Source organism: Ranitomeya imitator, chromosome 5 (genome assembly GCF_032444005.1).
Source record: "Ranitomeya imitator isolate aRanImi1 chromosome 5, aRanImi1.pri, whole genome shotgun sequence".
NCBI lineage: Eukaryota > Metazoa > Chordata > Amphibia > Anura > Dendrobatidae > Ranitomeya > Ranitomeya imitator.
In genome coordinates this window covers 535892824-535920588 of record NC_091286.1, presented here as the reverse complement: position 1 = coordinate 535920588, position 27765 = coordinate 535892824, and the positions used below count along the sequence as shown (strand labels likewise).

Genomic DNA, 27765 nt, shown 5'->3' with positions numbered 1-27765 from the left:
TAGGCCGGTGAATTTTGGGCAATGGTCCTGCAAAGGAAATAGGCTATTTTTAGAAAAGGTAACCCCATTGGGGAATTGTTTGGCAGATCATGCACTGCATTACAAGTATCAGAGACACACCACTACATTGGGCCTAATTCTTAACTCTGTCTCCTGCAATCTGTCCTGTTCCTGCCGGTAGATCACCAGGCTCAACATGCTCTGTACTGTGCATTTTGGCCAAGGGGGCTGTGATGCCACACTTTTATTTAAAAAAAGGATCCCTCATTGGGGAATTGGGCTTGACATTACTTTGGGGCTACTTTTTTACTCAGTCTCCTGCAATCTGTCCTGTTCCTGCCAGCAGATCACAAGGGTGAGCGTGCTCTGTACGGTGCATTTTGGGCAAAGGGGCTGTGATGGCACTCTTTTATTTTTTAAAAATAGGATCCCACATTGGGGAATTGGGCATGACATTACTTTGGGCCTACTTTTTAACTCGGTCTCCTGCAATCTGTTCCGTTCCTGCCAGTAGATCACCAGGGTGAACGTGCTCTGTACGGTGCATTTTGGGCAAAGGGGCTGTGATGGCACTCTTTTATTTTTTTAAAAAAGGAACCCACATTGGGGAATTGGGCATGACATTACTTTGGGCCTACTTTTTAACTCGGTCTCCTGCAATCTGTCCTGTACCTGCCAGTATATCACCAGGGTGAACGTGCTTTGTACTGTTATAGGCCTCTGAAGTTTGGCGAAGGGGCCTGTGATGGCATTAGTCTATTTGTAAAAAGGATACCCCCATTGGGGAATTGTTTGGCAGATCATGCACTGCATTACAAGTCTCAGAGACACACAACACTACACTGGGCCTAATTCTTATCTCTGTCTCCTGCAATGTCTTTTGAATAACTGCCACTAGATCACCAGGGTGAACGTGCTTTGTACTGTTAAAGGCTGGTGAAGTTTGGGCAAAGGGGGCTGTGATGGCACTAGTATATTTTTAAAAAAGGTACCCCACATTGGTGAAGCCACATCCTTGTTGACAAAAACTTCATAACATTTGTGTACCTTAAAGAGCTCACTTGAAAAGCTCCTTTTTGTGTTGCCTGGCTGCTAACATTAGACACAATACACTTCATATAAATTTGATAAAGCAATGCTGTTTTTTTGGCTCAGTAGTTCATTAAAATTAAACCTTTGTCCACTATATTACTTTCTCTCCTTGAGAGCCGTAATTTGGCTGCCTCAAATGTACAAATGGCAAATATACAAATGGCGATTTGAAACCAAGATTAAAATACTGTATATACCCAATGCATTCAGACAATCACATAGCTGCATTTCTTGTAAAACATTTACAGATGTGACAGACAATGCTCATAATGACACAATCTTGATAAATGTTTGTTTATTCACTTCACAAACAGTTCTAAGCCTCTATATGTTTGCTGCTTATCATTGTAAAACATTAAGGTTTACTGAAACTATGCTTGTGGTGTTTTGATCTAAATCCTTGTGGCTTTTATTTTCTAGGGGTTTATGGCCCCTCGTCTCATGACTCCATGATATCTCAGTTTCATCCAACCTTGAAAAGTGGCCACTTGAAGGTGTGGGTGAAACTAGAGTTACTACATAGTGTAAATCACTATATAAGACCAGAGAGACATAACTAAGACCGATGCAAAAACTGGAGTGCCTGTACATGTAAAGTGTGCTGATACATGCATAATTGGGGACGCTCATGCAGTGTAGGTAGTCTCCCAGGGGTTCTCTGTCTTGGTGTTGCTTCTCTGATATTCCAGACTGATGATGTTGAAAAGCCTCTTGGTAATGATCTAAGTATACTGTATGCAGTTAATCTTCATATATACGTAATCACTATATTTATTTAATCCTTATATGTACTAATTAACCTCTGAATGTTAACATATACAAAGGTGTACGCACTCAAACTATTCAATCATACTATTCCTTGAATTTTTTAGTTTGCTATAAAATTGCCTTGTATTGCAAGTATTAGCCTTCTTTAAAGCCATATCTGAGCCTTAGTGTTAAAAATATGGCAAATAAAATTGCCAAATACTACTGTAAATAATTGTGCAAAGAGGGAACCATCATACCATTAAAAAACATGGGGGGATTTTCATGGGCCCATCCAGTATGTGGGTTCATATGTGTAAAGCAAAGGAGTACGGGAGTACAAAATGAATATTGTGAAGTGGATATTCCTGGGCCCATCCAGTATGTGGGTTCCAAGGCCTAATGGGGTGCATATGACTATGCAGCAAGGTTTGCCTTGCTGCCAATGTGTAAAACAAAGAAGTATGGAGCACAAAATGCATATTGTGAAGGGGATTTTCATGGGCCCATCCAGTATGTGGGTTCCAAGGCCTAATGGGGTGCATATGACTATGCAGCTGTGCTCGCCTGCCTGCCAATGTATAAAACAAAAGAGTATGGTGCACAAAATGCATATTGTGACGTGGATTTTCATGGGCCCATCCAGTATGTGGGTTCCAAGGCCTAGTGGGGTGCATATGACTGACTAGGCAGCAGGGCTGGCCTTGCTTCCAATGTGTAAAACAAAGGAATATAGAGAACAAAATGCATGTTGTGAAGTGGATTTTTATGGACCCATCCAGTATGTGGGTTCCAAGGCCTACTGGGGTGCATATTACTATGCAGCAGGGCTGGCCTTGCTGCCAATGTGTAAAACAAAGGAGTACGGGAGTACAAAATGCATATTGTGAAAGTGGATTTTCCTGGGCCCATCCACTATGTGGGTTCAAAGACCTAATGGGGTGCATATGAATTGGTAGCAGGGCAGGCCTTGAATTCAATGCCACACTTTTTCAGTAGTCCCCCCTGGACATCTTATGACAGGAGTATCGTGGTGCTTTTTAATTCTTGGCAGCCCATCCACTCACAGCATAGGCTACAACAGCTTAGGAGACCCACTGTTTCATAATGGCCCTTTAAGAAGATTAATGCCGCCTGATGCAGCAGTAAAAATAGGCTCTGTGACTTTAAGAGTCAGTCCTTCATAAATGAAAGAAGATGGGTCTGCTTTTGTGTCACACACCACATGGCCAGCTAGGGGTGTTAAATATTGCAATGACATTTCCCAGTGAATGGATTTGTAGTGGTTGAAAGCAATGTTAAAGTTGAAAAACGCTTCAAAAACGCTGCATCTGAACTAAGCCTAAGTGGGGGAGGAAATTTTCGGCCTGGAGTTAAATATTTGTGCCTGTAAGGATGTATGTTGTGCATAAATATGTGATTCTTCAGAATTTGTTTTAGTCTTTGCCTGATGAAGAGACCTGTGTAGTCTCGAAAGCTTGCAATTTGTTACCATCTTTTCAGTTAGCCATTAAAAGGTATCAACCACTGAGGACTCTCAATTCTAAATATTTTTCTGTGCCTGTAAGGTCATTTCATTAACCTACAAAGATGTACCTTGACATATTTCCCTGCAAGACCCGTTTTGGTTTTGTTTTCATGTGTTTTTTGTGGAACCGGGAAAAATGGTATGTATCTCGGAAAAAAATGATTAAAGATGTGAACTAGGAGTCAGGAATGCATCCAGGGGCGATCCCCATGATGTCCCTGTGTCATTTGAGCAGTGTTTCCATCATTTTCAGACCTTAAAAGGACCCCCAGGGGGGATTGCGGTAAAAACAATCGGGCCTCCCATAGACTTACATTGGGCTCATTGTTCTGGCCGAGTATTATTAGGTTCTGTAGAAGGACGTAGATCTGGGTATTTATTATGATGGAATATAGGCTGAACTGGATGGACAAATGTCTTTTTTCGGCCTTACTAACTATGTTACTATGTTACTATGTTACCCGAGTATTCCAATTTGCTCGACCCGAGCAATGAGCACCTGAGCATTTTAGTGCTCCTCCATCACTATTCCTGACTTGAATCCCCACTATCCCCGTCCCTTCCATGTTTAATATTCACATACCAGTGCAGCGCACCACTCACGATTCAGTGTTACACAGTCATAGCTCGTCATGGGTAACTGCAGTTGGGAGCAATGAGAAACTGGGTGCAACACGGCATGTGCACCTGATCTGCCTCTAGGGGCTCATGCACAAGACTGTATTTTCAGTACAAGTGTGATCTGACAAAAACATTCAATCGCACTCAGACCAATGTTATTTGTCCAAGTCTGATTTTTTTTTCTCGGACTGAGCCATGGGATTACACTCGTATGACATCTGAGTGCTGTCCAATTTCAGGCACTGACAGAAAAAAAAGCAAAAACATTTTCTCCATCTTTCCCTCATCTGAGAGAATCAGAACACACTCTGATCACATTGATCGAATTCTGATCAGAGTTTCATGAGAGTGTGATTTGTATAAATCGACCAAATTCTCTTGGATGAAATAATACATGGTCATCTGTACCTAGTCTCAGGGTCAGGTCTACATGTCTGTGCAGATCTGGTGCACACTGTGTCCAAGCAGAATGCAATGCTTCCAGTATTCCACCACCATTTTGTTACATTTGGTTTCTGGCGACTTGCTTTTCTATGCTTGTATTGCATATAACATGTCTACATTTCTATTCAGATTGTAGGAGAATCATATTTGACATAAAAAACAGCGTGGGTCAACAGGTGTACACAGTCACAGAAGACTTTAATTGCCCCTACCAATACTTCTGTGTGGGAAATAGATCCTTTACTAGGAGGATGACTGACAATACAGGAGGTCTTGTTATGGAAGTCTACAAACCCTTTCAATATCGAATATTTTCTTTTTGTCAGAAACCTAAGGTATGTATTACTGTATACATCTGATAACCTGTATATTTGAAACGTCTCTTCTATCTATAAAATGTGACTGTTTTTTTGTATACAAAGATCTCTTGTGAGCTCTCAAAAGGGAAACTTTCCAAGTGCACAGGTATACCAAAGCTAAGGGCTGTCTCAAGAATACATATGTTATGTTTTTCTGTTAGATCACATGAAATTTTTTTTAATTGGAATTATTAAAATAAAATACTCCTGTGTCTACATATTGTGGCTAAACACCTGTTGTGACATGATCCCTTAGTGTTCCTTTAGTTTTCTCTGAGTACACCTGCCTAATATATCCATTGCTAGTTGTAAGGCAGGGGTGTCAAACTGCATTCCTCGAGGGCTGCAAACAAGTCATGTTTTCAGGATTTCCTTGTACTGCACAGGTGATAATTTAATCACCTACACAAATGAGTTGGTGATTACCGTATTTTTCAGACTATAAGACGCACCGGTGCGGACCATAAGACGCACCCCAAATTTGGGGTGAAAATTGCAGAAAAAAAGATTTTTTATAAGATGGGGGTCCGTCTTATTGTCCGAATGTACAGTATCTTACCTGAGGGATGGCGGTGGCAGAGCAGGGTCACAGGAGGCATGGTATCGGCAGAGGTGGGGTGATGCGGTGTGGCGTGCACCTGAGCAGGGTCCCTTCCTGCTTAGGTGGGCGATGCCACGGCCTGGTGTCCATGGGAGGGTTGCAGCAGTGATTACCGGCAGAGGTGCTGGGCTGAGGAGGTGATAGGCTGAGGAGGTGCTGGGCTGAGGAGGTGCTGTGAGAGGGGTCCCGGGCTGAGGAGGTGCTGGGCTGAGGAGGTGCTGTGAGAGGGGTCCCTTTCCCCGGTGAGGTGATGCAGCAGCCCGGTAAGCAGCAGAGCCGGGTGAATCCTGTTGTTATCGGTGGGGGCGGCCATCTTCCTGAAGCCGCGCGTGTGCAGATGAAGCGCTCTGCTTCCCGGGGCTTCAGGAAAATGGCCGCGGGAGGCCGCGCGTGCGCAGATGGAGATCGCGGCGGCCATTTTTCTGAAGCCCCGGGAAGCAGAGCGCTTCATCTGCGCACGCGCGGCTTCAGGAAGATGGCCGCCCCCACCGATAACAACAGGATTCACCCGGCTCTGCTGCTTACCGGGCTGCTGCATCACCTCACCGGAGAAAGGGACCCCACTTAATGCGCCTCCTCATCCCCGCACCTCTGCCACCATGGTAAGCCTGCATTGCGACTATTAGACGCACCCCCAATTTTCCCCCCTTTTTTGGGGGGGAAAAAGTGCGTCTTGTAGTCCGAAAAATACAGTAAATTATCACCTGTGCAGAACAAGGAAATCCTGAAAACATGACCTGTTTGCAGCCCTCGAGGAATGCAGTTTGACACCCCTGTTGTAAGGTACTTAGCGGCTCCAGTGATACCTTCATCTGTCATCAGGAGCTGCTGAACGGACTCTATGGGAGACGGTGAGGAAGTGGTAACGCAGATGCCACTGAAATGACTGTTTAAGTGCTGGGTGTTATTGTGTCACCCAGCCAGATAGTATGTGTTTCTGCTGGTCAGTCTATTTTGGGGCTGATCAGCAAGTGCAAACAGTATTTTTCTGTGACCAATATGGCAGCACCACGCTGTTTATAAACTCTCAGCAGTCTAGAAGTTTCCTTCTGGTGTGCTAATTTGGACTGATACCTGACCCAGCTTGTTATACTTCTATGCCTTTGGATATCCCTTGGTCTAATTGTCTATTTTGATCCTGGATAGTTAACCATTCCTCTGCCTTTTGTATTCGTCAGGTATGTTAGTATAGATGTTCTTTTTTTAATATGCATGCCGCACCTTGAATCCATTATTAATTGTTGGTCATACAACAATGATCAATTACTGATGATAGTCGGTGGGGTAACAGTTGCTTATTGTCTTAATTGATGTTGTCGATTTTGGCTTCATCTGCGAAAGTTGAAGGAGGGTTCATGAAAATTGGTACTGACTCTGTTCATGTACACGTTTGTATTGTTTTCTAAAGACAACAGACGTGAAGACAGCATCTGGGGTACCGATGGCTTACATTGTTGAAGGAAGCAACCCATATTTGCGGACATTTAAAATTCTGAATGAAAATAAAGATGAGGTGCTGAAAATAACTGCAACCCAATGTTTAAACTTTTCAGTGATGCGCCTTAAGGTAATTTTTATTTTCTACACTAAATATACAATGTGTATAATGACAATACAACCCAATGTAGATCAATGAAGGTTGGCATGACAACCAGAGGTCTCCTGGAGACCTCTATGGTTGTCACTGCAGGCTTGCTGTGAGCACCGCCCAGTGGTCAGCGCTCATAGCAAGTGAGTAATTCAGCTACATACAGGCAAACTGATAGCAAAGCAAATCGGGTAATGGCAGCTTCTACTCTCCCATGGAGACTATTGAAGCATGCCAAAAGTAAAAAAAGATGTTTTTAAAATTATTAAAAAAAATATATACAAAAGTTCAAATCATCCCTCTTTCGCCCCGTTCAAAATAAAGCAATAAAAAAAATAAAAATAAACATATTTGGTATCACTGTGTTCAGAATCGCCCGATCGATCATTAAAAAAAGGATTAACCTGATTGCTGCAAGGCGTAGCGAGAAAAAAGTCAAAATGCTAGAATTATGTTTTTTTGGTCGCCACGACATTGCATTAAAATGAAATAACGGGCGAACAAAAGATCATATCAGCACCAAAATGGAATCATTAAAAACATCAGCTCGGCATGCAAAAAATAAGCCCTCACCCAACCCAAGATCACAAAAAAACAAAACACTACTGGTATCAGAAAATGGCGCAATTTTTAAATTTTTTAAACAAAGTTTGGAATTTTTTTCACTACTTAAATAAAAAGGAACCTAGATATGTTTGGTGTCTATGAAATCGTAATGACCTGGAGAAGAATCATAATGGCAGGTCAGTTTTGACATTTAGTGAAAAGCAATGCAAAAAACAAGTGTGGGATTGCGCTTTTTTTTGCTATTTCACAGCACTTACATAGTTACATAGTTATTAAGGTTGAAGGAAGACTTTTAAGTCCATCTTGGATTTTTTTACCTGTTTTCTAGTACAGGACATGGTAAAACCAATGATGTCGTTCAAAAGTACAACTCGTCCCACAAAAAACAAGTTCTTACATGACAGTATTGACAGAAAAATAAAAATGAAAATACCTCCAGGGGGTTAAGGGGTTAAGCCTTCGTGATCATGCAAGCACAGGACTAGATATGAGCGAACCCGATGTTCGTTGAACATACCCGGACCCAATTAAATTCTATGGGAGGCAAAACCAAACATATACAAAACACCTTAAGAGAAGAAAAAAAGCTTCCCCATCAACTCAAATTAGGGGCAGACACCAGGAAAAGTGACATCAATTGACCCATAGTTCAAATAGTATAACTGCGCAGCATGGATGCATGAAACATGGCCTGAGACAAGGCTTGGACCAGCATTTATAGCTTAAACATTGATCAGTAACAGGTGGATGAGGGACTTGTGCAGGCCTGGTGCTCTAAGAGGTTTGCCAAATTCAGGTAACACGCATAAAGGAGAACCAACTTGGAGTCCAAATATTTGCAAATATTAGGGGCAGACACCATGAACAGTGGTATCAAGTGACCCACAATAGAAATTTGATAATGGCACAGCAGCAGACAGCTATGGGCCAAGCATTAGGTATCAGGGTCTGGCCCAGCATTTAGAGCTTTGAATTGAAGTTTCAATTAAGACGAGGTGAGTAAGGGAATGGTGTAAGCTTTCTTTGCTAGGAGCTCTGATACCTCATGCATCAGCCGAAACTGTTTTTTTCCCAGCCACACTCAGGTGGCTCAAATATCAGCTTGGTAGAGGATTAATTTTATAAAAATGTTAGGATAGTAACACAGGTGTTTAACTGAAAGTAAGTACAGGCCTGCAGGTTGGAGCACCCTACTGTCACAGGCAACACACATGAAGAAGACTCAACTTGGATTCTCCACATTTCAAAAAAATATTATCCCACACCACTAAATTGGCATCAATTTTCACAGGGTGGAACCAGTATAATCGGCCTTTAACACACCTTCCACTACAGGTAGCCAACCATATGGAGACCCAACTTGGAGTTTCCATAGATCAAAAAATTATTGTCACATACCACTAAAGTAACATCAATTTCTACAGAGTTGAAACAATATAATGGACCTCTGACACACCTTCCACTACAGGCAAGTTAAAAAATGTAGCCTATAGATGTGTGAAACCCGAACAGTAAAGTTCAGCGTCTGTACCGAACACCTACTCTTTGGGCACAGACACCGAAGATGAACTCCACAAGGAAGTCTGTGTTACGCCGGGGTCACACTTGCGTGTGCAATGCGAGAAACTCTGGCACTCGGGACAGGAGTATGCGGCTGCATGTATTTCTATGCAGCCGCACACTCCGGTCCGAGTGCCGGCAGCAGTGTTGGGACTTGAAGCTAGAGACTCGCATTGAGTAAATATAAGAAGTGTCAGGAGCACTATTATAAACAATGTCAAATCTATGACAATATAGGTCAGGGTGCCACACAATGCATGGAAAATTGCATGTACCAAAACAGGAGAGGAAAAGCCACTACATAAATATGTGCACACCTGTTTATATAGAAGGTAGAATCAAAACTTTATTGTATAGATTCTCACATTGAACTCACAAGTGGGACTTCGGAATTTCTGTTTTGGTTTGGCTGCCTGAACACCAGGTGTTTGTCTTTCTGTCCTGTGCATGACAGCGCTGCAAACACCGCTTCTGATTGATGGTGAAATCATCCCCGCCGGTCAGAGAGCCGCGTTTCCAACACTGTTAAAAGACAGCGTGAGCGCTTAGCTGTGATCGGAGGAATAAAGTTTGCCTCTGGTCACTGATGTCAGCTGATGGGACTACTGCTCTCATCATCCGACACCTGCTGCTAATAACAGTGAGATCAGTAGCGGCTGATGGGTGTACTCATTATCCAACTCCTGTGCTGTAAATAAATAATTAAAATGAAAAACAGCATGGGTTCCTCTGTATTTTTGATAACCAGCCAGGCAAAACTCATAGCTGGGGTATGCAACCCTCGGCTGTCCGCTTCAGCAAGAATGGTTATCAAGAATAAAATGGTCCCTATGTCGTTTTTTTTAATTATTTTAGTAAATAATTTTAAAAAAACAGCGTGCAGTCACCCCAATTTTTGCTAAAACTGACAGCTGTGGGCTGGTATTCTCAGGCTGGTAAGGGATCATGGATAATGGCTCCCCAAGCCTAAAATAGCAGCCCCCAGCCGCCCAGAAAAGGCACAACTATTAGATGCGCAAATTCTGGCGTTTTGCCATCTCTTCCCAATTGCCCTGTAGTGGTGGCAAGTGGGATTAATATTTGTGGGATTGATGTCACTTTTGTGACATCAAACTCACAGATTAGTAATGGAGAGGCGTTTATAAGACACTTATCCATTTCTAATTCTGTAGTTGTATGGTAAATAAAGACACAGCCAGAAGAAAGTCTTTTATTAAAATATGACAAAACACACTTTTACTTTTATATTTAAAAATAACAAATAGTTATACTCACCTAACTCCTATTTCACCAAAGCCCTTGCCTTCTGAAAAAAAAAAAAAAAAAAAAAAAAGAACAATATCCCTCACCTCTCCATCGTTCTGTCCCCCACCGTAATCCATGTCTGGGTGATAAACAGTTTTCAACCTGAACTGTGCCAAGATGCGACCGTCCAGGCTGAGAACTACTGGTGACTGAACTGCTGTGAGCGCAGCCTCAGTGACTGGCAAGGACATCATCGAGGTTATCTCCGTTCACTGCAGCTGCATTCCCAGCCGGGCTGAATTGCGTTGACATCGGTGAGATCTGCGCTAGCACCGTGAGAAAAATATTCCCATCAGCTGCCTCTGCTCTCGCTGTTATTAGCGGTAGCAGACGTTGAATGATGGGAGCAGTAGTCCCATCAGCTGACATCAGTGACCGGAGGTAAACTTTATACCTCCGATCACAGCTGAATGCTCACAATGTCTTTTGACAGCGTGAGAACCGTGGCTCTCTGACTGGTGGGGATGATTTCACCGCCGATCAGAAGCGGTGTTTGTTGTGCTGTTATGTACATGACAGTGTGCGCATGACAGCCATGACAGTGAATGGGGTCCGAGTTAGGGTTCGGTATGGGTACTGTTCTGGTACCCGAACCCAAACTTTTTGTAACTATTCGGCCAAACCCACCAGACCTGAACATCCAGTTGTCCGCCCATCTCTTATGGAGACCCAACTTGGTGTTTTCACATATCAAAAAATTATTGTCACACACCACAAAAGTGACATCAATTTCCACAGAGTAGAAACCGAGTAGAAACAGTATAATGGGTCACTGACACCCCTTCCACAACAGGCAACCCACCAGATGGAGACCCAACTTGAAGTCTCCATATTTAAAAAAAAAATTGTTTGTAACATCACCAGCAATAGCAACAGCAGGCACAGAAGCCATGACAAGGGTGTCACAGACTGCAATAATGCAAGATCAATGCATGACAATAACAATGACACCATCACCTCGTCTGCCCAGTCTGTGACTGGGATGCAAAGGTAATTGGAGATCCAAGACTTGTTTATTTTGATGAAAGTTAGGTGGTCTACACTTTCAGGGACAGCTAGATGCGCTTATCCATCAGAACATCACCAGCAGCGCTGCGCACACGTTCTGAGAGAATGATGGTTGCTGATCATGACAAAACCTCAAAGGCATGACAGGTGAGCTTAGGCCACTCTTCCATTTTTTGAAAACCAAAATGCAAAAGGGTCCAAATTCCCCCTGATGACATTGATATTGAGCTCGAGATACTCCTGCACCATCCTCTCCAGTCCTTTACAATGTGTCAGTACTCTGTTCTGTTGGTACACAGGTTGGTCTAAAAAATATGTGAAATGACTCACAGAAATTGCTTATGCCACTTATACCGCTGCTTCTAATGTTTTTGTGATGACGCCTTCTTGTTCCGGGGTTTCAAAGTAAAGAACTGCGAAGCACACTGTGTATCTCACTGCAGCCTTTGGAAAAAACACTCTTAAGATTGCCTACAAGCATGTTTCGATACTCCAGCATGCACACGTCCCTTTCCAGAAGGGGGAAGCATCTGGCAAAATTTACTCTTGTAACATGGATCTAACAGAGTGGCAATTCAGTGATCAGCACTAACAAAACAGGCATCATGTCGAATATAGTGCAGCAAGAAGATGCTCAAGTGTCGGGCTCTTCCATGACGTCCAAATGCATGGCATGTTGGTGGCGGGGTAACATTCAAGGTTGCTTTCTCTGTCCCCTCCCGCCAATCATGGAAAACAGAGAGGGGATCATTACACTCTTCATCTTTTGACTGTTGAGCATCCATCACTTCTTCCTCCTCCTTTTGTTCCTCGACTCCTGCACCTTCACGAACAGTTTGTCTGGTACCAAGTCACTGTAACCACCCTCCCAAGGCTCCCGCCTGTGCGACGACAGTCTGGAAATTTGAGATATTGTTATCCTTCCCGTATCCTCCTCTGCTTCTACCTCTTTCTCTGGGAATACAAACTTTTCATGAAGTCTATTCAAAGTGTACTCCAGTATGTAGATGAATGGAATAGTGATGCTGATGATGGCATCGTCAGCGCTAATCATCGTAGCAGCTATATCAAAACTGTGCAGAAGGGTGCAGAGGTCCTTCATCTGTGCCCACTCCGCAAGCAAGATTTGCATCACGTCCATTCTGCATTGGCCCAGGCTATGCAAAAGGACATACTGCACCAGGGCTCGATGCTGTTGCCACACTAGCTGCAACATGTGGAAGCATAGTGGATTTCCACTATGTTGGAACATTGCAAATCAAATGGTTAACCATTAGGCCGAAGGACCAATGTAGCGATGCAAGTGGATGACTTGCGTGGTGCGATCGGAGGGAGTAAGCACACAGCAACTGTGCTGTCTGCAGCTGCACATCCAGGCTGGAATAGTGGCAGAGAAATTGCTGCAATACCAGGTTGAGGGTGTTAGCCATGCAAGGCACATATGTGAGATTGCCCTGGCATAGGGGCTGTTATGATAAGGCAATTCAGTACCACAATGGACATGGAGGTCAGAGCACATACAGTGATCTGACAATAACCCAAAAACATAGAACGAGCTCTGAGACGTGGGAACTCTGCAGACCGCAATCCCTAATCCTCTCCAACAACACTAGAGGCAGCCGTGGATTGCGCCTAACGCTCCCTATGCAACTCGGCACAGCCTGAGAAACTAGCTAGCCTGATAATAGAAAATAAGCCTACCTTGCCTCAGAGAAATACCCCAAAGGAAAAGGCAGCACCCACATATAATGACTGTGAGTTAAGATGAAAAGACAAACGTAGAGATGAAATAGATTTAGCAAAGTGAGGCCCGACTTTCTGAACAAAGCGAGGATAGGAAAGGTAACTTTGCGGTCAACACAAAACCCTACAAAACCACGCAAAGGGGGCAAAAAGACCCTCCGTACCGAACTAACGGCACGGAGGTACACCCTCTGCGTCCCAGAGCTTCCAGCAAACAAATAGACAAGCTGGACAGAAAAAAACAGCAAACAAAATAGCAAAGTAGAACTTAGCTATGCAGAGCAGCAGGCCACAGGAACGATCCAGAAGGAAACAGGTCCAATACTAGAACATTGACTGGAAGCCAGGATCAAAGCACTAGGTGGGGTTAAATAGAGCAGCACCTAACGACTTCACCACATCACCTGAGGAAGGAAACTCAGAAGCCGCAGTACCACTCTCCTCCACCAACGGAAGCTCACAGAGAGAATCAGCCGAAGTACCACTTGTGACCACAGGAGGGAGCTCTGCCACAGAATTCACAACAGTAACCCCCCCTTGAGGAGGGGTCACCGAACCCTCACCAGAGCCCCCAGGACGACCAGGACGAGCCATATGAAAGGCACGAACAAGATCGGGAGCGTGGACATCAGAGGCAAAGACCCAGGAATTATCTTCCTGAGCATAACCCTTCCACTTAACCAGATACTGGAGCTTCCGTCTAGAAACACGAGAATCCAAAATCTTCTCCACAATGTACTCCAACTCCCCCTCCACCAAAACCGGGGCAGAAGGATCAACAGATGGAACCATAGGTGCCATGTATCTCCGCAACAATGACCTATGGAATACGTTATGTATGGAAAAAGAATCTGGAAGGGTCAGACGAAAAGACACAGGATTAAGAACCTCAGAAATCCTATATGGACCAATGAAACTAGGTTTAAACTTAGGAGAGGAAACCTTCATAGGAATATGACGAGAAGATAACCAAACCAAATCCCCAACACGAAGTCGGGGACCCACACAGCGTCTGCGATTAGCGAAACGTTGAGCCCTCTCCTGGGACAAGGTCAAATTGTCCACTACATGAGTCCAAATCTGCTGCAACCTGTCCACCACAGTATCCACACCAGGACAGTCCGAAGACTCAACCTGCCCTGAAGAGAAACGAGGATGGAACCCAGAGTTGCAGAAAAATGGCGAAACCAAGGTAGCCGAGCTGGCCCGATTATTAAGGGCGAACTCAGCCAAAGGCAAAAAGGACACCCAGTCATCCTGATCAGCAGAAACAAAGCATCTCAGATATGTTTCCAAGGTCTGATTGGTTCGTTCGGTCTGGCCATTAGTCTGAGGATGGAAAGCCGAGGAAAAAGACAAGTCAATGCCCATCCTACCACAAAAAGCTCGCCAAAACCTCGAAACAAACTGGGAACCTCTGTCAGAAACGATATTCTCTGGAATGCCATGCAAACTAACCACATGCTGGAAGAACAATGGCACCAAATCAGAGGAGGAAGGTAATTTAGACAAGGGTACCAAATGGACCATCTTAGAGAAGCGATCACAGACCACCCAAATAACTGACATCTTTTGAGAGATGGGAAGATCTGAAATAAAATCCATAGAGATATGTGTCCAAGGCCTCTTCGGGACCGGCAAGGGCAAAAGCAACCCACTGGCACGAGAACAGCAGGGCTTAGCCCGAGCACAAATCCCACAGGACTGCACAAAAGAACGCACATCCCGCGACAGAGATGGCCACCAAAAGGATCTAGCCACTAAGTCTCTGGTACCAAAGATTCCAGGATGACCAGCCAACACCGAACAATGAACCTCAGAGATAACTTTATTCGTCCACCTATCAGGGACAAACAGTTTCTCCGCTGGACAACGATCAGGTTTATTAGCCTGAAATTTTTGCAGCACCCGCCGCAAATCAGGGGAGATGGCAGATACAATTACTCCTTCCTTGAGGATACCCGCCGGCTCAGACAAACCCAGAGAGTCGGGCACAAAACTCCTAGACAGAGCATCCGCCTTCACATTTTTAGAGCCCGGAAGGTACGAAATCACAAAGTCAAAACAGGCAAAAAACAGCGACCAACGAGCCTGTCTAGGATTCAACCGCTTAGCAGACTCGAGATAAGTCAAGTTCTTATGATCAGTCAATACCACCACGCGATGCTTAGCTCCTTCAAGCCAATGACGCCACTCCTCGAATGCCCACTTCATGGCCAGCAACTCTCGATTGCCCACATCATAATTTCGCTCAGCAGGCGAAAACTTCCTGGAAAAGAAGGCGCATGGTTTCATCACCGAGCAATCAGAACTTCTCTGCGATAAAACAGCCCCTGCTCCAATCTCAGAAGCATCAACCTCGACCTGGAATGGAAGCGAAACATCTGGTTGACACAACACAGGGGCAGAAGAAAAACGACGCTTCAACTCTTGAAAAGCTTCCACAGCAGCAGAAGACCAATTGACCACATCAGCACCCTTCTTGGTCAAATCCGTCAATGGTTTAGCAATACTAGAAAAATTGCAGATGAAGCGACAATAAAAATTAGCAAAGCCCAGGAACTTTTGCAGACTTTTCAGAGATGTCGGCTGAGTCCAATCATGGATGGCTTCGACCTTAACAGGGTCCATCTCGATAGTAGAAGGGGAAAAGATGAACCCCAAAAATGAAACCTTCTGAACACCAAAGAGACACTTTGATCCCTTCACAAACAAAGAATCAGCACGCAGGACCTGAAAAACCGTTCTGACCTGCTTCACATGAGACTCCCAATCATCCGAGAAGATCAAAATGTCATCCAAGTACACAATCAGGAATTTATCCAGGTACTCTCGGAAGATGTCATGCATAAAGGACTGAAACACTGATGGAGCATTGGCAAGTCCGAATGGCATTACTAGATACTCAAAATGACCCTTGGGCGTATTAAATGCAGTTTTCCATTCATCGCCTCGCTTAATTCGCACAAGATTATACGCACCACGAAGATCTATCTTGGTGAACCAACCAGCCCCCTTAATCCGAGCAAACAAATCAGATAACAACGGCAAGGGGTACTGAAATTTAACCGTGATCTTATTTAGAAGGCGGTAATCTATACAAGGTCTCAGCGAACCATCCTTCTTGGCTACAAAAAAGAACCCTGCTCCTAATGGCGATGATGACGGGCGAATATGCCCCTTTTCCAGGGACTCCTTCACATAACTCCGCATAGCGGCGTGCTCAGGCACAGATAAATTAAACAGTCGACCTTTTGGGAATTTACTACCAGGAATCAAATCGATAGCACAATCACAATCCCTATGCGGAGGTAGGGTATCGGACTTGGGCTCATCAAATACATCCTGGTAATCAGACAAGAACTCTGGAACCTCAGAAGGGGTGGATGACGACATTGACAGAAATGGAACATCACCATGTACCCCCTGACAACCCCAGCTGGACACCGACATGGATTTCCAATCTAATACTGGATTATGGACTTGTAGCCACGGCAACCCCAACACGACCACATCATGCAGATTATGCAACACCAGAAAGCGAATAACCTCCTGATGTGCAGGAGCCATGCACATGGTCAGCTGGGTCCAGTACTGAGGCTTATTCTTGGCCAAAGGCGTAGCATCAATTCCTCTCATTGGAATAGGACACTGCAAGGGCTCCAAGAAAAACCCACAATGCTTAGCATACTCCAAGTCCATCAAATTCAGGGCAGCGCCTGAATCCACAAATGCCATGACAGAATACGATGACAAAGAGCAGATCAAGGTAACGGACAGAAGAAATTTTGACTGTACCGTACCAATGGTGGCAGACCTAGCGAACCGCTTAGTGTGCTTAGGACAATCAGAGATAGCATGAGTGGAATCACCACAGTAGAAACACAGCCCATTCAGACGTCTGTGTTCTTGCCGTTCAACTCTGGTCAAAGTCCTATCGCACTGCATAGGCTCAGGTTTAAGCTCAGGTAATACCGCCAAATGGTGCACAGATTTACGCTCACGCAAGCGTCGACCGATCTGAATGGTCAAAGACATAGACTCATTCAGACCAGCAGGCATAGGAAATCCCACCATGACATCCTTAAGGGCTTCAGAGAGACCCTTTTTGAAAATAGCTGCGAGCGCATCTTCATTCCATTGAGTGAGTACGGACCACTTTCTAAATTTCTGACAATATACCTCTATCTCATCCTGACCCTGACAAAGAGCCAGCAAATTTTTTCCTGCCTGATCCACTGAATTAGGTTCATCGTACAGCAATCCGAGCGCCAGGAAAAATGCATCGATATTATTTAATGCAGGATCTCCTGACGCAAGAGAAAATGCCCAGTCCTGATGGTCGCCACGTAAAAAAGAAATAATGATCCTAACTTGTTGAACTGGGTCACCAGAGGAGTGAGGTTTCAAAGCCAGAAATAGTTTACAATTATTTTTGAAACTCAGAAATTTAGTTCTATCTCCGAAAAACAAATCAGGAATAGGAATTCTCGGTTCTAACATAGAATTCTGAACCACAAAGTCTTGAATATTTTGTACTCTTGCCGTGAGCTGATCCACACATGAAGACAGACCTTTAATGTCCATTGCTACACCTGTGTCCTGAACCACCCAAATGTCTAGGGGAAAAAAAAGGCAAAACACAGTGCAGAGAAAAAAAAATGGTCTCAGAACTTCTTTTTTCCCTCTATTGAGAATCATTAGTACTTTAGGCTTCCAGTACTGTTATGATAAGGCAATTCAGTACCACAATGGACATGGAGGTCAGAGAACATACAGTGATCTGACAATAACCCAAAAACATAGAACGAGCTCTGAGACGTGGGAACTCTGCAGACCGCAATCCCTAATCCTCTCCAACAACACTAGAGGCAGCCGTGGATTGCGCCTAACGCTCCCTATGCAACTCGGCACAGCCTGAGAAACTAGCTAGCCTGAAGATAGAAAATTAGCCTACCTTGCCTCAGAGAAATACCCCAAAGGAAAAGGCAGCCCCCACATATAATGACTGTGAGTTAAGATGAAAAGACAAACGTAGAGATGAAATAGATTTAGCAAAGTGAGGCCCGACTTTCTGAACAGAGCGAGGATAGGAAAGGTAACTTTGCGGTCAACACAAAACCCTACAAAACCACGCAAAGGGGGCAAAAAGACCCTCCGTACCGAACTAACGGCACGGAGGTACACTGTTATGGCTGGCAATCAGGCAACACAGCGTGCAGTAATCAGCGCACATACAGAGATCTGGCAATAACCAAAAACAATAGGACGAGCTCTGAGACGTGGAATCTCTGTAGACTGCAGTACCTGATCTATCCTCACACAACTATAAGCAGCAGTGGATTGCGCCTATAACTACCTATGCAACTCGGCACTGCCTGAGGAGCTGACTAGCCTGAAGATAGAAATACAAGCCTGACTTACCTCAGAGAAATACCCCAAAGGAATAGGCAGCCCCCCACATATAATGACTGTTAGCAAGATGAAAAGACAAACGTAGGAATGAAATAGATTCAGCAAAGTGAGGCCCGATATTCTAGACAGAGCGAGGATAGCAAAGAGAACTATGCAGTCTACCAAAAACCCTAAAACGAAAACCACGCAAAGGGGCAAAAAGACCCACCGTGCCGAACTAACAGCACGGCGGTGCACCCCTTTGCTTCTCAGAGCTTCCAGCAAAAGTTAATAGCAAGCTGTACAGAAAAAACAGAAAACAAACTAGAAGCACTTATCTAGCAGAGCAGCAGGCCCAAGGAAAGATGCAGTAGCTCAGATCCAACACTGGAACATTGACAAGGAGCAAGGAAGACAGACTCAGGTGGAGCTAAATAGCAAGGCAGCCAACGAGCTCACCAAAACACCTGAGGGAGGAAGCCCAGAGACTGCAATACCACTTGTGACCACAGAAGTGAACTCAGCCACAGAATTCACAACAGTACCCCCCCCTTGAGGAGGGGTCACCGAACCCTCACCAGAACCCCCAGGCCGACCAGGATGAGCCACATGAAAGGCACGAACAAGATCTGGGGCATGGACATCAGAGGCAAAAACCCAGGAATTATCTTCCTGAGCATAACCCTTCCATTTGACCAGATACTGGAGTTTCCGTCTAGAGACACGAGAATCCAAAATCTTCTCCACAATATACTCCAATTCCCCCTCCACCAAAACAGGGGCAGGAGGCTCCACAGATGGAACCATAGGTGCCACGTATCTCCTCAACAACGACCTATGGAATACATTATGTATGGAAAAGGAGTCTGGGAGGGTCAGACGAAAAGACACCGGATTGAGAATCTCAGAAATCCTATACGGACCAATAAAACGAGGTTTAAATTTAGGAGAGGAAACCTTCATAGGAATATGACGAGAAGATAACAAAACCAGATCCCCAACACGAAGTCGGGGTCCCACACGGCGTCTGCGATTAGCGAAAAGCTGAGCCTTCTCCTGGGACAAGGTCAAATTGTCCACCACCTGAGTCCAGATCTGCTGCAACCTGTCCACCACAGAATCCACACCAGGACAGTCCGAAGACTCAACCTGTCCTGAAGAGAAACGAGGATGGAACCCAGAATTGCAGAAAAATGGAGAGACCAAGGTAGCCGAGCTGGCCCGATTATTAAGGGCGAACTCAGCCAACGGCAAAAATGACACCCAATCATCCTGGTCAGCGGAAACAAAACATCTCAGATATGTTTCCAAGGTCTAATTGGTTCGTTCGGTCTGGCCATTAGTCTGAGGATGGAAGGCCGAGGAGAAAGATAGGTCAATGCCCATCCTACCACAAAAGGCTCGCCAGAACCTCGAGACAAACTGGGAACCTCTGTCAGAAACAATATTCTCAGGAATGCCATGTAAACGAACCACATGCTGGAAGAACAAAGGCACCAAATCAGAGGAGGAAGGCAATTTAACCAAGGGCACCAGATGGACCATTTTAGAAAAGCGATCACAGACCACCCAAATGACCGACATTTTTTGAGAAACGGGAAGGTCAGAAATGAAATCCATCGAAATATGTGTCCAAGGCCTCTTCGGGACCGGCAAGGGCAAAAGCAACCCACTGGCACGTGAACAGCAGGGCTTAGCCCTAGCACAAATTCCACAGGACTGCACAAAAGCACGCACATCCCGTGACAGAGATGGCCACCAGAAGGATCTAGCAACCAACTCCCTGGTACCAAAGATTCCTGGATGACCGGCCAGCACCGAACAATGAAGTTCAGAGATAACTTTACTAGTCCACCTATCAGGGACGAACAGTTTCTCGGCCGGACAACGATCAGGTTTATTAGCCTGAAATTTCTGCAACACTCTCCGCAAATCAGGGGAGATGGCAGACACAATGACTCCTTCCTTGAGGATACTCGCCGGCTCAGATAACCCCGGAGAGTCGGGCACAAAACTCCTAGACAGAGCATCCGCCTTCACATTTTTAGAGCCCGGAAGGTATGAAATCACAAAATCAAAACGAGCAAAAAATAACGACCAACGGGCCTGTCTAGGATTCAAGCGCTTGGCAGACTCAAGATAAGTAAGGTTCTTATGATCAGTCAAAACCACCACGCGATGCTTAGCACCCTCAAGCCAATGACGCCACTCCTCGAATGCCCACTTCATGGCCAGCAACTCTCGGTTGCCCACATCATAATTACGCTCAGCAGCAGAAAATTTCCTGGAAAAGAAAGCACATGGTTTGAACACTGAGCAACCAGAACCTCTCTGTGACAAAACCGCCCCTGCACCAATCTCAGAAGCATCAACCTCGACCTGGAACGGAAGAGAAACATCAGGTTGACACAACACAGGGGCACAGCAAAAACGACGCTTCAACTCCTGAAAAGCTTCCACGGCAGCAGAAGACCAATTAACCAAATCAGCACCCTTCTTGGTCAAATCGGTCAATGGTCTGGCAATGCTAGAAAAATTACAGATGAAGCGACGATAAAAATTAGCAAAGCCCAGGAATTTCTGCAGACTTTTTAGAGATGTCGGCTGAGTCCAATCCTGGATGGCCTGAACCTTAACCGGATCCATCTCGATAGTAGAAGGGGAAAAGATGAACCCCAAAAATGAAACTTTCTGCACACCGAAGAGACACTTTGATCCCTTCACGAACAAGGAATTAGCACGCAGTACCTGGAAAACCATTCTGACTTGCTTCACATGAGACTCCCAATCATCTGAGAAGATCAAAATGTCATCCAAGTAAACAATCAAGAATTTATCCAGATACTCACGGAAAATGTCATGCATAAAAGACTGAAAAACAGATGGAGCATTGGCAAGTCCGAACGGCATCACCAGATACTCAAAATGACCCTCGGGCGTATTAAATGCCGTTTTCCATTCATCTCCCTGCCTGATTTTCACCAGATTATACGCACCACGAAGATCTATCTTGGTGAACCAACTAGCCCCCTTAATCCGAGCAAACAAGTCAGAAATCAATGGCAAGGGATACTGAAACTTAACAGTGATCTTATTAAGAAGGCGGTAATCAATACACGGTCTTAGCGAACCATCCTTCTTGGCTACAAAAAAGAACCCTGCTCCCAATGGTGACGACGATGGGCGAATATGTCCCTTCTCCAGGGACTCCTTCACATAACTGCGCATAGCGGTGTGTTCAGGTACGGACAAATTAAATAAACGACCCTTAGGGAATTTACTACCAGGAATCAAATCGATAGCACAATCACAATTCCTATGCGGAGGTAGGGCATCAGACTTGGACTCTTCAAATACATCCTGAAAGTCCGACAAGAACTCTGGGATGTCAGAAGGAATGGATGACGAAATAGACAAAAATGGAACATCACCATGTACTCCCTGACAACCCCAGCTGGTTACCGACATAGAGTTCCAATCCAATACTGGATTATGGGTTTGTAGCCATGGCAACCCCAACACGACCACATCATGCAAATTATGCAGTACCAGAAAGCGAATAACTTCCTGATGTGCAGGAGCCATGCACATGGTCAGCTGGGCCCAGTACTGAGGCTTATTCTTGGCCAAAGGTGTAGCATCAATTCCTCTCAACGGAATAGGACACCGCAAAGGCTCCAAGAAAAATCCACAACGTTTAGCATAATCCAAATCCATCAGATTCAGGGCAGCGCCTGAATCCACAAATGCCATGACAGAATACGATGACAAAGAGCACATTAAGGTAATGGACAAAAGGAATTTGGACTGTACAGTACCAATAACGGCAGAGCTATCGAACCGCCTAGTGCGTTTAGGACAATTAGAAATAGCATGAGTAGAATCACCACAATAGAAACACAGTCTGTTCAGACGTCTGTGTTCTTGCCGTTCTACTTTAGTCATAGTCCTGTCGCACTGCATAGGCTCAGGTTTACTCTCAGACAATACCGCCAGATGGTGCACAGATTTACGCTCGCGCAAGCGACGACCGATCTGAATGGCCAAGGACATAGACTCATTCAAACCAGCAGGCATAGGAAATCCCACCATTACATCCTTAAGAGCTTCAGAGAGACCCTTTCTGAACAAAGCCGCTAGTGCAGATTCATTCCACAGAGTGAGTACTGACCACTTTCTAAATTTCTGACAATATACTTCTACATCATCCTGACCCTGGCATAAAGCCAGCAGATTTTTCTCAGCCTGATCCACTGAATTAGGCTCATCGTAAAGCAATCCCAGCGCCTGGAAAAATGCATCAACATTACTCAATGCAGAATCTCCTGGTGCAAGAGAAAACGCCCAGTCCTGTGGGTCGCCGCGCAAAAAAGAAATAATAATCAAAACCTGTTGAATAGGATTACCAGAAGAATGAGGTTTCAGGGCCAAAAATAGCTTACAATTATTTCTGAAGCTCAGGAACTTAGTTCTGTCACCAAAAAACAAATCAGGAATCGGAATTCTTGGTTCTAGCATCGATTTCTGATCAATAGTATCTTGAATCTTTTGTACATTTACAACGAGATTATCCATTGAGGAGCACAGAGCCTGAATATCCATGTCCACAGCTGTGTCCTGAAGCACTCTAATGTCTAGGGGAAAAAAAAGACTGAAGACAGAGCTAAGAAAAAAAAATGATGTCAGGATTTCTTTTTTCCCTCTATTGGGAATCATTGGTGTGGCTCCTTGTACTGTTATGGCTGGCAATCAGGCAACACAGCGTGCAGTAATCAGCGCACATACAGAGATCTGGCAATAACCAAAAACAATAGGACGAGCTCTGAGACGTGGAATCTCTGTAGACTGCAGTACCTGATCTATCCTCACACAACTATAAGCAGCAGTGGATTGCGCCTATAACTACCTATGCAACTCGGCACTGCCTGAGGAGCTGACTAGCCTGAAGATAGAAATACAAGCCTGACTTACCTCAGAGAAATACCCCAAAGGAATAGGCAGCCCCCCACATATAATGACTGTTAGCAAGATGAAAAGACAAACGTAGGAATGAAATAGATTCAGCAAAGTGAGGCCCGATATTCTAGACAGAGCGAGGATAGCAAAGAGAACTATGCAGTCTACCAAAAACCCTAAAACGAAAACCACGCAAAGGGGCAAAAAGACCCACCGTGCCGAACTAACAGCACGGCGGTGCACCCCTTTGCTTCTCAGAGCTTCCAGCAAAAGTTAATAGCAAGCTGGACAGAAAAAACAGAAAACAAACTAGAAGCACTTATCTAGCAGAGCAGCAGGCCCAAGGAAAGATGCAGTAGCTCAGATCCAACACTGGAACATTGACAAGGAGCAAGGAAGACAGACTCAGGTGGAGCTAAATAGCAAGGCAGCCAACGAGCTCACCAAAACACCTGAGGGAGGAAGCCCAGAGACTGCAATACCACTTGTGACCACAGAAGTGAACTCAGCCACAGAATTCACAACAGTACACCCTCTGCGTCCCAGAGCTTCCAGCAAACAAATAGACAAGCTGGACAGAAAAAACAGCAAACAAAATAGCAAAGTAGAACTTAGCTATGCAGAGCAGCAGGCCACAGGAACGATCCAGGAGGAAACAGGTCCAATACTAGAACATTGACTGGAAGCCAGGATCAAAGCACTAGGTTGGAGTTAAATAGAGCAGCACCTAACGACTTCACCACATCACCTGAGGAAGGAAACTCAGAAGCCGCAGTACCACTCTCCTCCACCAACGGAAGCTCACAGAGAGAATCAGCCGAAGTACCACTTGTGACCACAGGAGGGAGCTCTGCCACAGAATTCACAACAAGGGGCGCCACCAGGTTTGCACCGTTATCCCACACATGTTCCCTGGCTCCAGGTTCAGTGGAGACAACCATTGCTCTAATTTGGCCTGGATAGCTGTCCACAACTCTTGAGATGTGAGAATGTGATCTACAATGCATATTAATTTGAACACTGCCTGATTGTGATGAACCATGGCTGCACAGTACGGAGGTGGAAGGGATTCTATCTGTACTGTTGGAACACATGTCTGATTAAGGGAGATGTTGAGGGCACAGGTGGAAGCCCTAGAGGAAGTGAAGGAACTGTTAGATACAAAGGTTTGTCCCGCAAGCCTTGGGGATTCAAAGACTTATGGAGCAGCCCCTTGACCGCCTGCTTCCACAGCCATGAGAGTAACCCAATATCTAATCAGTGAGAAGTAACACACCTGCCCGTTTGCTCGTCCTAGTGTCAGTGGTGAAATGCACCCAGGCAGACATTGATGTTTTTCAAGGAACGGGTGATGTTGTCGGCTACATGCTGGTGTAGCGCAGGTACAGCTTTCTTAGAGAAGTAATGGTGACTGAGCAACTGGTACTAGAGGATTGTGACGCCATCAACTTTGCGAAACCCTCAGTATCAACCAATTGGAAAGGCATCATTTCAGTGGCCAACAGATTGGAGATCTAGCTTTGGCATGTGTAAGAGTAAACATTCTTTTACGTGACCAAAACTTCAGGACCGAGAGCTGGCTGTTGCAAATTTAGCAGATAATGTGTGTTGGATCATTGTTTGCAGTCTCAAAAGAGGCCCAGGCTAAGCAACCCTTGCCGACCCTGCGAACTGCACACTCACGACTGGTGCTGGCCGCAGCCAGAGTTGGGGCTGAGGATGCAGTGCTTATCATGGTTGCTGTTGTGAATTCTGTTGTCGGGCTCCCTCCTGTGGTCATGAATGGTACTTCGGCTGGTTCTGTCCATGGACTTTCTCTGGTGGGTGTTTCTGAGTTTCCTTCCACAGGTGACGAGGTTAATTCGTTAGCTGCTGCTCTATTTAACTCCACTTAGATCTTTGCTCCATGCCACCTGTCAATGTTCCAGTATTGGTTTAGTTCACTCCTGGATCGTTCTTGCGACCAGTCTTCCCAACAGAAGCTAAGTTCCAGCTTGTATTTCTTTGGTTTGCTATTTTTCTGTCCAGCTTGCAATTTTTATTGTTGTCTTGCTTGCTGGAAGCTCTGGGACGCAGAGGGAGCGCCTCCGCACCGTGAGTCGGTGCGGAGGGTCTTTTTGCGCCCTCTGCATGGTCTTTTTGTAGGTTTTTGTGCTGATCGCAAAGTAACCTTTCCTATCCTCGGTCTGTTCAGTAAGTCGGGCCTCACTTTGCTAAATCTATTTCATCTCTGTGTTTGTATTTTCATCTTACTCACAGTCATTATATGTGGGGGGCTGCCTTTTCCTTTGGGGAATTTCTCTGAGGCAAGGTAGGCTTTATTTTTCTATCTTCAGGGCTAGCTAGTTTCTTAGGCTGTGCCGAGTTGCATAGGGAGCGTTAGGCGCAATCCACGGCTATTTCTAGTGTGTTTGATAGGATTAGGGATTGCGGTCAGCAGAGTTCCCACGTCCCAGAGCTCGTCCTTTATTATCAGTAACTATCAGGTCATTCCGTGTGCTCTTAACCACCAGGTCCATTATTGTCCTGACCACCAGGTCATAACAGTACAGGTGGCCCAAAGTACTAATGCATCTCAATAGAGGGATAAGAGAAGTTCTGAGACCATTTTTTTTTCTTTGCAGTGTGTTTTGTCTCTTTTTTCCCCTTTACCTCTGGGTGGTTCAGGACACTGGTGTAAACATGGACATTCAAGGTCTGTCCTCTTGGATGGATAATCTCACTACAAGGGTACAAAACATTCAAGATTTTGTGGTTCAGAATCCGATGTCTGAGCCTAGGATTCCAATTCCTGCTTTGTTTTTTGGTGATAGATCTAAGTTCTTGAATTTCAAAAATAATTGTAAATTATTTCTTGCCTTGAAACCTCGCTCCTCAGGTGACCCTGATCAACAAGTAAAGATCATTATTTCTTTGTTACGTGGTGACCCTCAAGACTGGGCATTTTCGCTTGCGCCAGGAGATCCGGCATTGTGTGATGTTGATGCGTTTTTCCTGGCGCTTGGATTGCTTTATGACGAACCTAATTCAGTGGATCAGGCAGAGAAAATCTTGCTGGCTCTGTGTCAGGGTCAGGATGAAGTGGAGATATATTGTCAGAAGTTTAGAAAGTGGTCTGTGCTCACTCAGTGGAATGAATGTGCCCTGGCAGCAATCTTCAGAAAGGGTCTCTCTGAAGCCCTTAAGGATGTCATGGTGGGGTTTCCCATGCATGCTGGTCTTAATGAGTCTATGTCCTTGGCCATTCAGATCGATCGACGCTTGCGTGAGCGTAAAGCTGTGCACCATTTGGCGGTACTATCTGAGCATGGGCCTGAGCCTATGCAATGTGATAGGACTTTGACCAGAGCTGAACGGCAAGAACACAGACGTCAGAATGGGCTATGTTTTTACTGTGGTGATTCCACTCATGCTATCTCCGTTTGTCCTAAGCGCACTAAGCGGTTCGCTAGGTCTGCCACCATTGGTACGGTACAGTCTAAATTTCTATTGTCTGTTACTCTGATTTGCTCTTTGTCATCCTATTCTGTTATGGCATTTGTGGATTCAGGCGCTGCCCTGAATTTGATGGACTTGGAGTATGCTAGGCGCTGTGGTTTTTTCTTGGAGCCCTTGCAGTATCCTATTCCATTGAGAGGAATTGATGCTACGCCTTTGGCCAAGAATAAGCCTCAGTACTAGACCCAATTGACCATGTGCATGGCTCCTGCACATCAGGAGGATATCCGCTTTCTGGTGTTGCATAATCTGCATGATGTGGTCGTTTTGGGGTTGCCATGGCTACAGGTTCATAATCCAGTATTGGACTGGAAATCTATGTCTATGTCCAGCTGGGGTTGCCAGGGGGTACATGGTGATGTTCCATTTTTGTCTATTTAGTCATCCACCCCTTCTGAAGTTCCAGAGTTTTTGTCGCATTATCGGGATGTATTTGATGAGCCCAAAGCCAGTGCCCTACCTCCTCATAGGGATTGCGATTGTGCAATTAATTTGATTCCTGGTAGTAAGTTTCCTAAGGGCCGATTGTTCAATTTATCTGTGCCAGAACACGCCGCTATTGGGAGTTATATAAAGGAATCCTTGGAGAAAGGCCATATTCGCCCGTCGTCATCGCCGTTAGGAGCAGGGTTCTTTTTTGTGGCCAAGAAGGATGGTTCTTTGAGACCTTGTATTGATTACCGCCTTCTTAATAAAATTACAGTCAAATTTCAGTATCCTTTGCCGTTGCTATCTGATTTGTTTGCTCGTATTA

General features: G+C 45.0%; 1 protein-coding gene across 2 annotated transcripts in view; it reads left to right on the top strand.

Moving 5' to 3' along the window:
- LOC138680862 (phospholipid scramblase 1-like) overlaps window positions 1-27765 on the top strand; it is a 165039-nt gene that overhangs the window by 104156 nt on the left and 33118 nt on the right. For both annotated transcript variants that reach the window (XM_069768083.1, XM_069768084.1), the window contains 2 exons: window positions 4562-4767; window positions 6801-6959. In XM_069768083.1, the coding sequence (XP_069624184.1) occupies window positions 4562-4767; window positions 6801-6959 (365 nt within the window). The remainder of the gene's footprint in view (window positions 1-4561; window positions 4768-6800; window positions 6960-27765) is intronic.